The sequence below is a fragment of the Narcine bancroftii genome, chromosome 6, assembly GCF_036971445.1.
Source record: "Narcine bancroftii isolate sNarBan1 chromosome 6, sNarBan1.hap1, whole genome shotgun sequence".
In the NCBI taxonomy this organism is placed as follows: Eukaryota; Metazoa; Chordata; class Chondrichthyes; order Torpediniformes; family Narcinidae; genus Narcine; species Narcine bancroftii.
The window spans coordinates 225182471-225197640 of NC_091474.1; the positions used below are offsets into that span (position 1 = coordinate 225182471).

A 15170-nucleotide genomic window follows, 5' to 3' on the forward strand; every position below is an offset into this window, starting at 1 on the left:
AACATTTTTAAATGATAGCTTTGTGGGTGGTTATTACAGTGTACTGAATACCATCAGGAATTTAAGAAAGTAATAATTTACTTAATTAAATTTTTGTCCAAAGATTATAATGTTTAAATGTGTTACCCATAGCTAATAAATTGAACTATATCAAATCATTTGACAAAAGTTAGAACAATTGCCAAAAATTCTGAAGAAAAAGAGTGATTAAAAATGCCAATCAGTAAAGAATTTTTGGCAATTGTTCTAACTTCTGTCATGATTTGATATAGTCTAATTTATTAGCTACGGATAATGCATTTATACAATCAGTAAGAACCTGTCTGCAATTTAAATTTATTTAGCAAAAATTTTATCAAAGCTTCTTACTTATTTTTGTGTTATTTCTATGTTTTGATGTTATACCATCTTGGCTGAACTGCATTTAGTTTATAATCTATTGAAGAGCATCTCAAGTGCCACACAGTCATTACGCACAGAAACAGGTCATTTTTGCTCAATTTGCCCACACCATCCAAAACGAGCTAAGCAGGTCACATTTGTCTGCATTTGGCCCATTTCCCTCAAAACCTTTCCAACCAGTCAAAAGATATTTTTTAAACATTGTATTGTACTTGCCTCTACCACTTCAGTTCATTCCACATGTCCACCATGCTCTGTGTGAAAAATCTGCTCCTCAGGTTTCTATTCAAGTGTTAAATCTGTGCTCTAGTTTTAGACTCTCCCACCCAGAAAAAGGACTATGACTATCCTCCTTCTAAATCCCCCTCAATTTTCTAAACCTCTATAGCAGCCATTCTCAACCTTTGTTGACTATGATACCCCTAGGACTCTGCTATGGGCCCCCCGCTCCTGTGAAGCAGATATTCTGTACTTCTAACAAATACAGTATGTAAAAAAACATAACAAATTATTTTTGTTACATGAGGTGAAAACAAAACAAGGTTTTTATTTGAATGTGCTACAGCTCCCAGGGGGACGGGGGGTGGGGGGGGGGGGTGCGCTATCTGTAGGGCCCCCATTGAGAATGGTTGCTTTATAGGATCAACCCTCAGCTTTTAAGCTCAGCCTTTTAGTCTCAGCCTCTGCCTGACCATTCACTATATATAAAGATGACAAACTGGAATGGCCTAGCACCAAACCCACCACTAATCGTAGGATTCCAGTCCAAAAACAAACTTCCACCAGCACTTTCTTCCACAAAGGCAATTTTATATGTAACGGATTTGTGTTAATCCTTAGTTTAATGTTAAACTATATTTGATAAATATATTTTTTAGTGGTTAGTTATGGGTGGACAGGTCACATCACATTTACAGAGAAACATTGCACCCAGAGAAAGAGAGAGAGAGAGAGAGAGAGAGAGAAGGTCAAGACCCTAAAGGAACTGAAGTGGGTCTTAATTGATTCCAGGACAATGGGTATGAATGAACAGTCTTCTGCTGCCAACCTATTCACTTAAGCCATTTGTTCTTTGAGTGACATGTGATCAGACTTTCAGGAGATATAACCTCTTGGAGAGAGATGAGGTCAGATGTTTTTATAGATGTGAAGTGATCATTTGAAGGAAGGTATGTGTTTTGGAAAAATGAAACGGAAACAGTCATGATATGTCACATGATTTCAGAGAAACATGAAGCGATACTAAAGAAACTGACCACCCTGTGAGTAAGACAGGATTGACACACAGTGACCAGAAAAGGTACTATTGTGTGTTACTCTTGGGAAAAGGGGAACACAGAATAAGTGGCTTCAAAGTAAGTAAGTCCATTTCACTCTTGATTAAGAAAGAAATTATTCTGAAGATTACAGTTCCATAACCCTAACAAGATAGGGGGAAAACGTGAAAACACTCGTATGAAGAATATCTCTCTGAAAGACAACTCATTAAAAAACTCATGAATTTAGAGATCTGAAGACATGATGTGTAAAAGTGCTTCATAATTACTATTGAACCGTGATTTAAAAATCTTCAAACAACACAAGATGTTTGATGCTGAAGTTTAAAATTGACTTTTCAAATTCAAGCTTAAACTGTAATGGCTTGGATTTTGAGTTGCACACACACACATATACACGTTTATCTACATTTGCACATAATGATAATTAAGAAATGTTATTTTATTAATAGTTTAATAAAAACTTATTTTGAATTTACCATTCTCTGGTGAATTTTACATTGCTGTTCCTTTGTTAGTTCATAACAAAATTTGTTAGTTTGTAACATATATTCAATCTGTTCTCTCACCTTGGATCCCATGAACTCTGACCTTCCAGAACAACCTACTGCACAGAACCATATCGTATACATGCTGAAATCCATAATATACAACATCTATAGCTCTGCCCTCATCTACCTTCTTGGTCACATCTTCAAAAAAATTCATTTGGATTTGTGAGACCTGACCTCTCACTTACAAAACTATGCTGAGTATTCTCAATCAATCTTTGCCCATCCAAGTACATGCATATCTTCTCCCTCAGAATACTCTCTGATAGTTCACCAAACACAAAGAAAGAAAATGGCACCCAAGAAGGAAAAAGTAAAAACAACGGGAAAAAAAGAAGAAAAGACACCGGAAGAGAAAGGAGAAGGCCTTAGCTGCATTAAAAAACAAGAAGCCATCATGGAGAAGAGAGCCCATTCTCCGAGGTTGGTGACCGTCTCGCAGAGTCGCAACCCCCCCCCCCCCCCGACCACTGGACTGCAAAAATTGCTCTCTGAGCCAAACAAAAGCACGCAGTGCGCTTACTAAAGAGAAGGAGAACACCTCAGCTGAGGAGCGGGCAAGCACAACATGACCAGCTGAGGGATGCCTGATACCAGGGCTCTCAGCTGGAAGAAGAGGAAAGTGACAAGAAAGGGAGTGAAAGGAAAGAAGAGCAGCAGCAGGAGGCCCAACAGATGAGTAGCCCAGAAGAAGAGGACCAACAGCAAGAAACCAAGCAAGAAGAAGACCAGCAAAGTGAGACGAGCAACTCATCAGGAAAGTCAGAAGAGACACAGACACAAGGAAGAGAAGAAGAAGACCAAGATCTGCAAGGAGTGGGCAAGGAATAAAATAAGAGAAGACAAAAAAACCATTGGAATACGAGGGTCAAAAAATATTTTTTTACCCAGACATAAGTTTTGAACTCTTAAAGAAGAGGAAGGAGTTTAATGCAGCAAAATCGATTCTATGGAAAAAAGGTTATAAATTTATGTTAAGACTTCCAACTGTGCTTAAAATATTTATCCCTGGGGAGCAAAACAGACTGTTCTTGGATCCAGAGGAAGCACGAGAATTTGCAGAACGCCTGCAGGACAGAAGGAGAAATGAAGAGTTGTAACAAGAATGAAGAACGGCGATAAAATATATATATATATAAAGATGTAAAAATATGTAAAGAACTAAAGAAGGGAAAGAGAAGGGAAGAAAGGAATTAAGGGGAAAAAAAAGAGGGTGAACTTTGTTATATGTGTGAAAAAAAAGTGTTTTCTGGGGGGGGTTTGGGTGGGAGAGAACCGTCACTGCAAAATCAATTGACGCTTGCAAGCGAATTCGCAATCCAAATGGAGAGGGGAGTTGTGGTTGCCTGGCAAGGGATAAGGGGAAACTCAGAGGGGTGGGAAGGGGGGGACATTTGGGGCTAAGGGAATATTGGATGAGGGAGTTGTTGAAGTATTTTATGTTTTAAATGTGTTGTCATACATTGAGTTTAAAAAAGGAAAATTGAGAGATGAAAATGGGGAAAAGGCGGATGGTGGTGGTGAGGGAGCGGAAATGAGGTGTAAACAGGATACAAGATGGCCATGTTGAACTATATGACTATAAATATTAATGGAATACATAACCAAATTAAACAGAAGATACCATTAAATTTACTGAAAAAATAAAAAATAGACATAGCGTTTGTGCAGGAAACGAATCTAACTGAAGTGGAACATAATAAATTAATGAGAGACTGGGTAGGGCACGTAGCGGCAGCATTATATAATTCAAAAGCCAGAGGAGTAGCTATTAATAAAAATGTACCAATCAAAATAGAGGAGGAAATAATAGATCCAGCAGGGAGGTATGTAATGATAAAGTGTCAGATATATTGAGAATCTTGGAATTTACTCAATATATATACACCTAATTAGGAGGGTCAAAAGTTGATGCAAGATATTTTTTTGAAGATTGTAGATAAACAAAGAAATATATTGATAGGAGGGGATTTTAACCTTAATTTGGATCCAATGTTGGATAAAACTGGACAAAAGACAAGCAAAAAGAATAGTAGCCAAATTTATGCTTAAATCAATGCAGGAAATGAAACATGGATATATGGAGGAGGCAGCACCCAAGAGAGAAGGAATATTCATATCATTCGAGTAGGCATAAAACATACTCAAGGATTGAAATGTTTTTGTTGTCAGCCCATATTCAAGGAAGAGTTAGGAAAACTGAATATCAAGCTAGGTTGCTATCTGATCACTCACCCCTATTATTAGCAATAGAACTGGAGGACATCCCACCAAGAACATATGTCTTTGGCTTGATTCGCGGACGAAGATTTATGGAGGGGTAATGTCCATGTCAGCTGCAGGCTCGTTTGTGGCTGACAGGCAGACACGGTTGCAGGGGAAAATTGGTTGGTTGGGGTTGGGTGTTGGGTTTTTCCTCCTTTGTCTTTTGTCAGTGAGGTGGGCTCTGCAGTCTTCTTCAAAGGAGGTTGCTGCCCGCCGAACTGTGAGGCGCCAAGATGCACGGTTAGAGGCGATATCAGCCCACTGGCGGTGGTCAATGTGCCAGGCACCAAGAGATTTCTTTAGGCAGTCCTTGTACCTCTTCTTTGGTGCACCTCTGTCATGGTGGCCAGTGGAGAGCTCGCCATATAACACGATCTTGGGAAGGCGATGGACCTCCATTCTGGAGACGTGACCTGCCCAGCGCAGTTGGATCTTCAGCAGCGTGGATTCGATGCTGTCGGCCTCTGCCATCTCGAGTACTTCAATGTTAGGGATGAAGTCGCTCCAATGAATGTTGAGGATGGAGCGGAGACAACGCTGGTGGAAATGTTAGACGGAGGTTAAACCCCATGCTACTTAAAAGACAGGAATTTAGAGAATTTATTGAACGCCAAATTAAAATGCACTTTGAAATAAATACGGAATCAGTGAAAGACAAATTTATATTATGGGATGCAATGAAAGCCTTTATTAGAGGGCAGATAATAAGTTATGTAACTAAGATGAAAAAGGACTACAATCAGGAAATAGAACAGTTGGAAAGGGAGATCGTAAGTACAGAAAAAGAACTAGCAACAAGGGAAGATACAACAAAAAGAAGAGAATTGGCGGACAAAAAAATACAATACGAAACATTACAAACGTATAAGGTGGAGAAGAATATTATGAAAATAAAGCAAAAGTATTATGAACTAAGAGAAAAAACACACAAAATATTAACCTGGCAACTTAAAACAGAACAAGCTAAAAGAACTGTATTGGCATCAAGGAAAAAGGACAAACAAATTACATATAATCCAATAGAGATTAATGAGAACTTTAAGGAATTTTATGAACAATTATACCAAATTGAGAATGAGGGGAAAGATGATAAAATAGAAGAGATTTTAGCTAAAATTGAACTGCCGAAATTGCAAGAAGTGGAACAAAACAACAATCTTCTTTCCCTGTCCTGCATTCATAACTTCTAGAGCCATAGAACACCACTGCACAGAAACGGACCCTTCAGCCCATCTAGTCTGTGCCAAACTATTATTTTGCCTTGTCCCATTGACCTGCACCCAGACCATAGCCCTCCATACCCCTTCCATCCATGTGCCTATCCAAATTTCTCTTCAATGTCAAAATTGAGCTCTCATTCACCACTTCTGCTGCCAGCTTGTTCCACACACTCTCCACTCTGTGTAGTTTCCCCCAATAATCCCTTTAAACATATCCCCCTTAATTCATGTCCTCTAACTTTTGACTCTCCTAATCTCAGTGGAAAAACCCTGCTTGCATTTATTCTACCTATACACTTCATCATTTAGTGCACTTCTTTCAAATCTTCCCTCTTTCTCTTGTGCTCTAGGGAATAAAGTACTAACCTATTGTGGCTATCTAACTGCTTACAACAGCTCCATGCCTGTCCTTAATGAACGGAGTGGAAAAAATAATATGCCTTCTGAAGCAAAAAAAAACAATAGTTTTCTTTTCCTCAGCAAGATCAGCTACAGACTTTGCGGGAAGAGAACAGTCACCTCCAGAAGTTGGTGTGTAAACTGAAAACTCTAAACTGCTGGAGATTGACTATCAAACAGGAACAGTTTCAAAGATCCTGTATTGCATTGGAGCAGGTGAGAAAAGATGGACATGCAGAGGATAAACTGTGACAATCTATGGTAGCCTTAAAAATAAATGATACGGTGGCATAGCAGTTAGCGTAATGCTTTTATAGTGCCAGCAATTGGGACTGGGTTACAAATCTCACTCTGTCTGCAAAGAGTTTGTACATTCTCCCCATGTCTGTGTGGGTTTTCCCTGGGGGTTCCAGTTCCCTCCCACTGTTCGAAACATACTGGGGATGTAATTTAAATTGGGCGGCACGGGCTTGTGGGCTGAAATGGCCTGTTACTGTGCTGTATGTCTAAATATATATTTTTTTAAAACAGTACCTTGAAGATCACAGTACAGGTCTAACTCCAATACTTTGTCAGAATGACCCTCATCATCCTATGCATTTAAAGTCTTTTTAGTATATAAATTTGGAAGAGATGCAGTTGTAAAATTTACACTTTCTCTTTCTCATCGTTACTCTATCTTGCTCTCACGCTCTCTCTCCCCCTTTCTCTGTCTCCCTCCCATGTGTACACATGCACATATACTCCCTTTAGTTTAATTTAAAAAAGGGAAATTAAACTTTTTAATCTATTTTGTATAAGCAGGAACTTGTTCAAATTAAGAAGGATTATCTCAGCATTAAAATGCTTGCAGAAGAAGAGGAGGTTCTTCTACATCAGCAGCTTGAGGCTCTGAGAAAAGCCCTGAGCAGATCCCAATCAGAAAATGGGAAGATAAAGAAAGAACTGGAAAAAGAGGTATTCCGATTCCCCAACTACTGCCTGCCTAATGGCATAATCTAATAAAGTTTATGAGTGAAGTACTTTTAAGTATATTTCCTGAAATACACAATGTAAACGAGCCAGATTGTATACAGCAAAGCCTACTTTTAACCTGCCTCAAGTATATTGAAATAAAATTCACTAATGCAGACCATTGCTGCATCTGGCTTCCCATGTCACTTGTTAATACTGCTGAGAGTGAGACTATTAGCCAGATGGTGAGTATCCTTGAAGGTGGCTAAAGACTGACCTTGATGTGTGAAATTTGATTCTCATTACATAAAATATTTTATTGGCTATAAATTGCAGTGGAGAGTATTTTGAAATTCATCTGATAATTGTCAGACTTTTAAAATATATCTGTAAAAGGATATTCCAAGGCAATTTCCTTTCCCTCCATTGACCATCTTCCAACGCAGTGGCACTCATCCTTTTTTTCCACTCACTTTAAATAATCCCTTACTAACCACAGAGCATCTATGCTAGTTTCTTTTCTACTACTATCAGACACCTGAACGAGCCCCTTACTAGTAAAATAATGTTAGCCTTTCTTCGTTCAAACTGATCTCATTATTCTATATTTTCTGGACTGTTTTATTCTGATGTATTTGTATGGATAGTTTTGCTGGCTAACACAAAAAATAAGTATTTTCAAGGTATCGTAAAAGATGGAAGCAAAATTATGGGGACTATAGGTTAGGGGCACGGGCTTGTGGGCCGGGATGTGTGTCTAGATTAAAATTTTGCAAACTCTTTGTTTCCTTAACATAACCTGTTCCCCACCTATCTATGTGTCACCCACAATCTTGGCCACAAAGCCATCAATTCCATCATTAAATTATTAGCATACAATGTGAAAATTAGTGGACCCAACACCGACTCCTGCAGAATGCTACAATCAGCCAGCCAAAATAGGCTTCCTTTATTCCTACTCTTTACCTTCTGCCAATCAGCCAGTCTTCGAGACACGCTAGGACCTTTCCCATAATACCCTGCAATCCTATCTTATTTAGCAGGCTTGTCAGGGACAGGCTCAAACTCCAAATGAACATCACCTATTGTCTGTTCCACATACTCAAAGAATTCCTGAACCAGGGTTGACTCCAGCCTATTTTATCTTGTGCTTTTAAGTAGTCTATTACTCAGCCTTGGTCAATAGATTAGAATCTTGTCTCTCACTGGTCAGGCTAACCAGATGATCATTTCCTGTGTATTGTATTTCCCCCTTCTTAAAGAGCGGAGTGACATTTACAATTTCCCTGTTTTCTTGATCCATTTCCCGACTGACTCCTAATGATTCCTGAAAGATCACGACTCTTCAGCATGGCAATAGATGTGATCTTTTCAGCACCCCCGATTCTTACCTTATAATGGGGGCCATGAGCCTTGTGCATTATTTCGTTCACTACAGAAACAACTATTGAAGGAATACCGGCACCGAGCTGCTCAGGAGTTTAAGAACCAGCAACAGCTAGAAAGCATGAAAGCATCCACCATGGAGCAGCTGCTGGACGACATGCAGGAAAAAGAGCAGAGGCTCAATATCCAAAACAACAAGCTTGAAAAGTCTTCCAGAATCGCTCAAATCCAGTATAATAAAATCAATAAGGAGATCAAGCAGGTATGGAGGATTCTGCACTCCACTGTGGCCTGCAAAAAGTGACAGTGAGTGCGATCGGTCTGCAATCCCTAACATTTCAACCAGCTTCTGGGATAAGGGAAACCACTTTCCTCAGGGCATTGACTTGATGTGAAGAGATGGCGCTGAGCAGCAGAATCCAAGACCCTGTTTCTGAACAGAAAGTGGGTAGTCCTATTTGAATCAATGAATGTGCATGTTTTGAAGATTCAGTGATTGGTGAGGTAATGATAGTACCTTGTGTCTAAGATGATCAGCAAAGCCAATATAAGACTTCCCCAAAAATGGTCTTTAAGTTGAAAGGGGAACTGAGTACTGTGTTGTTGAAAAGGTGGTTAACTGCCCATTTTTCATAACTAGGCACAGTTCTGCAGTCCTGCACACAGAGGAAGGACTGTGGTTTTCAAATTGCCTTCTTAAACTCACATTCTACCTTAAGCCATCCCTATGCCATAAGTACTCTGTGATTAGTAAGGGATGGCTTGAGGTGGTATGTGAGTGGAAAGAAAAAAGTTTGAAAACCACTGTTTTAGTTGTACCTAATTGACTCATTATGTGCACGGTTTCATCACCCCAAAGGAAATGGGCCAATGACCATTTTTCTCAAGCAAAATATTTCAATAACAATTGAGCCTAGAGCAGTGATTCTCAACCTTCCCTTCCCACTCACGTACCACTTTAAGCCATCCCTGTGCCATAAGTGCTCTGTGATTAGTAAGGGATTGCTTAAGATGAATTGTGAGTTTGGGGGGCAGTTTGAAAACCATTGGTCTAAATAAATATTTAGCAAAATATTCATGAGGTAATTTGAGTTTTATTTTCACCGTGCTTTTTCCCAGGCCATCTCAAAACACATACCTTCACGATATGTCCACCCTGAAATTTTCCCCCTCTGTTCAGTCTACAAGACCCTGCCTCGGTGCTCACCCTGTGTAATTTCTACTCCAGTCTTGACCCAAAACCTCAACTGTCTATTTCCCTCCACAGATACAGTTCCTCCTGCAGTTTGTTCTTCACACCAGGTTCCAGTATATGCAGTTTCTTGTGTAAAGTCACCTTATCCTTAGAGCATTCTAGTCGATCTCTACTGAGCCCCCTACAAAAGCCTTTACATTGTTCCTAAAGTTTTATACTGTCTCTTTTCATTCTTCCTATCAGGATGTAACATTTCATATTTCTCATCGTCTCTGTCTGTATCTGCCCATTTCAGTATCTAGTCCAAGTCCATTATAATTCAGTCTACCTCCCAAGTTCTGCAGTATCTTTAGATTTGGAAATTGTATCTTGTGTGTAAGTCCAGGGCAATACCACTCTTACCCAAAATTCAACTTTCACCTTAATTCCCTGCTTTCTGTTATTAAGCTCATTCCATCTATGCTGCGACAGCACTTTGCCTTCACTCCAAGAATCCTCTATTCTTTTACCGCATTTGATCTTCCCATGCTCATTGCTTGCACTCTTACGGATTGAAATATCAAGTGCTATTTTTACCCCCACCAACTAATCTGTTGGCATTTTCTAGCAGCCTGGAAATTTCTTCCTCGCCATCATCTGTACTGCCTGTTTTAGTGTTGATGGCAAGCTTTTTAAACATGACCCCTTTATCCCATTAATGTACATCATGAAGAATAAAGGACATAGTATTGGACCTCCAGACACTAAAGCTCCTTCAAAGGGCAGATGGTTAAATATCTTGTGAAACTGTTTGCTTAAGTTGAATCTTGGGGAATTTAAAGCAGTCCTATGAAGGGCATGTGCCATAACTTGTGGATCCACCTATTAAGTTGGCTATTATGCATTTATCCATTTTGCACCTATAGTTAATGGATCGGAGTTATTTCACAATTATGTGAAGCTAAAAACTCCAGAATCTATAGAGGATCCATACACATTCAGATGTCATACACTGTTACAGAAAATAACAAAACGAGCTACTGGGATGCTGACTTTCTAGATAGTGAGTTCAGTGTGCTAAAAATTGGACAATTCTGAATTCTGTATAGATCAAATGAAGTACTATATTGTGAATAATAATGGGATCTTCAGGAGGGAACAAGTGTGGCATAGATTTACCAGAAAGATACTGATGTCAAAGGTTTAATAATGAGGATTACACAACCAGGACTGTATTCCTCATCTCAGGTTCTATGTGATTCTGACCATAAATTTGAACTTTGCATTTCCCTAGATTTTGAAAGTTTACAAGGCAATTAAACATTAAGGAAACCCATAAGATAGAAGGATTGAGTCTAGAAACCTCAAAATTAGAGGCAGACCTTTTGGGGTGATACTAGCAAAAAGTTCTACTTGCAAAAGTAGAAAGTTAAATTCGCCTGTAATTTAAATCTTAAGAGTTTGGATATCAAAAGCATTGAAGACATTAGGGATAAGACATATTCACAATCGTACTCTGTAGCAAACTGACAAACTCCAATGCAACAAGTCAGTGTTACTAACCATGAATATGTTTGATCTTTATTTTGGTTTTGTCAATGATCAGCCAGATGACCTCAGTCTTTTTCACAATCTGATCTGAATTAAGCAAATTATTGTTAGCTTTAAATCTTGCTTTATCTCTTATTCTTTAAGTCATTGAGAATCTTATTGGTAGTTGTAATTGCTGTGCAAAGTAATCTGTTTCCTGTCCTTAGGTACGATGTCAGCTGTCTCATGAGCGCAGCTTGAAATTGGATGCCTTCCAAAGGGTTGATGAATTGCAAAGCCAGATGCATAACTTTGAGGCAGCATTATCTTGCAGCAGCGTTGCAGGTAGTATGTAACCTCCGTTATTTACAAGTTATTTTAGTTCCCTTAATTTTCTTTGATGCTTAGTTTCAATTTTATTTGTCAAAGATATCTTTCTCTATACATTTAGATGACCAGTGGCTTGGTGTCAGTGATAGTTGTATATGCTATTTTATATTCATCTATATTCCAGGTTCAGTTCAACATATAAAGAAATTGCAGGCTATGCAGTATGTGAGAGCAAACACGCAGTATTATGAAGGTAAACAAGAAAATCTGCAGATGCTGGGGTCTAATGTAGTGTGCTGGAGAAGCTCAGCAACGCAAACGTGCTGGACAAACTCAGCAGATGCTGTGTGACCTTCTAAGTTTCTCCAGCATGTTTGTGTACTGCACAAGGTGCCATGGATTGACTAGTCTCAGACGTTCATCTTCAATGTGCTCCTGTAACCACATACAACGTCTTCTCTTGCTTCCCATTCTGCACAGTTACCTGTGGAATCTATTCCTTATCTACATGATGGTCATCGATAACATTATCCAGAAATATCAGCCTCAGTGAAGTGCTCCTACCTGAAACATTGACCACTGACACCAACTTCTTCCAGCAAATTTCTCTTTTACTAGATTCCAGCATTTGTGCATCTGCAGAAATATTATGTTCAGTTTAGTGACATGCAGTTTTTTCACTATTGTCTCTTTACTTTGTTTCAGGTTAATAGACAAAAGTGATGGACATTTTGGGCTTGAGCCCTTTATCAAGCTATTACTGCGTGTCATTTGTCAAATTGCCTGTATTACAGCCAATATTGAATAGGCAGACATTCCAAAAATTAGATATTTAGAACACCAAAACCATTGTCTTCAGTTATTACTTCAGGCCGGCACGGTTATCAGAGCAGTTAGCGATATGTACAGTGCCAGTGACCTGGGTTCGAATCCAGCATGTTCTGTAAGGAGTTTGTACATTCTCCCCAAGATCTGCGTGAGTTTCTTCCAGGTGCTCTGGTTACCTCCTACCCTCCAAAACGTACGGGGTTGGTAGGTTAATTGGTGTATTTTGGCACACAGGCTGGGAGGGGAACTGTTACTGTGCTATATCTCTTAAATATAAACATGCCATTGTGGCAGTACACATCTCTAATGACAGGCAAACTGGCTCCGCGTGTTACAGTCACGGGAGTGGAGCAGTTGCGTCAAGATGACGCCGCCAGCTGGGTTGGGTCTGCATGCATGCAGGGCAACATCGTGACGTGGTTTCCGGCGCAAGGGCGGGACTTACCTGTGACCTTATAAGGCACAGCGCGGAGTGCAGACAAGCTCTTTTGACTCAGTTTGGCTGCTGCTACACCATCTCCATTTAATTTCCTTATCATTGCTTTGCACCCTATTTGATCCTGAGCAGAACTAATATTTAGACCCATTCATTACCAGGACCATCTTACTTTGGTTGTGTCACATCTTAGCTCAGCTACCATTGAAAGCCATATCTATGCTTTCAGCTACCTAGATCATAATCTACGTAATTACCTTATGAAATGTGTCTGCTCTCTGCTCCTTTAAGATTTTCCTTTCAAAATTTTGTTTACCTGTCCTAAAATCAATTCGTTGGAATAAAATTTCATTTGATAATGACCTGGATTATTACACTTCGATCCGAAAATAACTAATTACAACTAAAATTAAGAGATATTTCTTCATTCTGAGCAAAGTGAATCTTTGGAGACTTGGTCATTCATTGCACTCAAAATTAAAACTAATAAATTTCTGGTAGTGGAGGAATCGAAATCAAGCACGAAGAATGTTCAAGAAAATGGGGTTCAGGTGTAAGATCAGCTTGAATCTTGAGTGGCCAAATGGCTGGGTCTTGCTCTTATTTTTAACATTCTTTGTAAGAATGCAACCAGGATTCTAAAGAAAGGCTGGTTAGGCTTTTCTTCCTGGAGCATAGGAGGCTGAAGGGTATAGATGAGGTAATTGGTCAGTCTTTTTTCCCAGGGTAAGGGAATCTAAAACTAGAGTATAGATTTAAAATGAGAGGTGTAAAAGAGACCTGAGGAGCACATTTTGCCGAGTAATTCCCACTATCCTCTGAAAATAGTGGAAATATGGAAAGAGCTGGAAGAGGAACTGATAGAGCTGGGTGCAATTTTAACATTTAAAAGACATTTAGACAGATAATTGGATATGAAAGATTCCAAGTGATATGTGCCAAACACAGGCAAATGGGAATAATTTGGGTAGATAACTCAGTTAGCATGGACATGTTGGAGCATGGACATGTTGGGCCGAAGGGCCTGTTTCCGTGCTCTATGACTCAATAGCCACAGAGATATCAGCTATGCCACGAGTCAGATCCAAGCACTTTATATGCTGAAAGTGACCTTTTGTTTTGCCTTAGCAGCTGTGACATGGCTTGCAGGTTGGAGAATTTTTTGAATTATTCAAGGATTAAGTTGAAGTTTATTGTCACATTAAACCTGGCCCAGTAAAAAGGATTCTTCCAGCAAGTTAACTTTAACATTCATATGACATTGCAAGTAGAAGAGAAAGAACACATTACAGTGTGCAGTCCCAGAGTGAAGAAATCAATTAATGCATAGCAAGGGCAGCATGAGAGCTTTATTGAGTTTATTTAGGATTCTGACGGCTACGGTGAAGGAACTGTCTTTGGACCTGTTGGTACACATACCTTTGCACCCTTGAGCCTTCTTCCCCAAGAAGTGTCCAAGATGAAATGGGATCAATGTGCTACCTACCTAATGCAGATTAGATGGAGAGGGAGGTAGGTTTGTGTCTGAGCTTCATTCAGTACCTTCTGCAGCTTCTTCTGATCTTAGCATTCTGTGATGCACCCAACTAGGAGGCTTTCAAACCTCCAGAGTTGTTAAAAGAAATGGAAGACTTATTGTACTTTCTTGTTGACATGATTGGTCCAGGTTATGTTATTGGAAATGTTACTCCCAAGAACTTGAAGCTGTCTAATGTCTTCACTTCAGCATCATTAATGTGGACAGATGAATCATAGTTGGTATTGTAGACTTGTCACTTTTTTATAGGCACAAACCCTTTGGTACAGTGATTGTCAGAAACTTTTACTTGCTCTTAACCAATATAATTTTTTTTCAAAAATATGGACATTTTCTCTGAACAAATTAACATATTTCCTACAATAGCCACTACAAACATTACTGAATTAGACGGAGAAATGCTTGGGTTATCAAAGGTTATGAAATATTTATTCTCAAGTGCAGATAGTGAAAATTTTGATTTCAATGTTATCCAGGGAAGTCAACGCAATGTCTAACAAGTCGCGATAAAATAAAAGTGGCCAAATGGCCACAGTGTTACAGAGTTAAATGGCATGTTTAGCCTAACACTATTACAGCACCGGCAAACCAGGTTCAAATCTGGTACTGTCTGTAAGGAGTTTGTATGTTCTCCCCATGTCTATGTGGGTTTCCTCTGGATGCTCCAGTTCCTCCCATTGTTCAAAACATGCTGCAGGTGTAGGTTAATGGGGTGTAAAATGTACAGCATGGACGTGGGCCGAAATGGCCTATAATCTTGCTGTATGTGTGTGTGTGTGTGTGTGTGTGTGTGTGTCTCCCCTCACCTTAAACAAATACCCTCTAGTATTTTCCACTGTCACCCTTGGAAAAAGGTGCTGTCAGTCCACTCTGTAGGCCTT

General features: G+C 39.4%; 1 protein-coding gene across 3 annotated transcripts in view; it reads left to right on the forward strand.

Moving 5' to 3' along the window:
- LOC138737079 (coiled-coil domain-containing protein 162) overlaps positions 1 to 15170 on the forward strand; it is a 145701-nt gene that overhangs the window by 109925 nt on the left and 20606 nt on the right. For 2 of the 3 annotated variants that reach the window (XR_011340757.1, XM_069887548.1), the window contains exons 24-28: positions 6196 to 6330; positions 6919 to 7071; positions 8507 to 8716; positions 11386 to 11503; positions 11673 to 11741. Coding sequence is in view for 2 of the 3 variants with exons in the window: in XM_069887548.1 (XP_069743649.1) it covers positions 6196 to 6330; positions 6919 to 7071; positions 8507 to 8716; positions 11386 to 11503; positions 11673 to 11741 (685 nt within the window). In the remaining variant the exon portion in view is untranslated. The remainder of the gene's footprint in view (positions 1 to 6195; positions 6331 to 6918; positions 7072 to 8506; positions 8717 to 11385; positions 11504 to 11672; positions 11742 to 15170) is intronic. The other variant, XM_069887549.1, reaches the window with a different exon arrangement.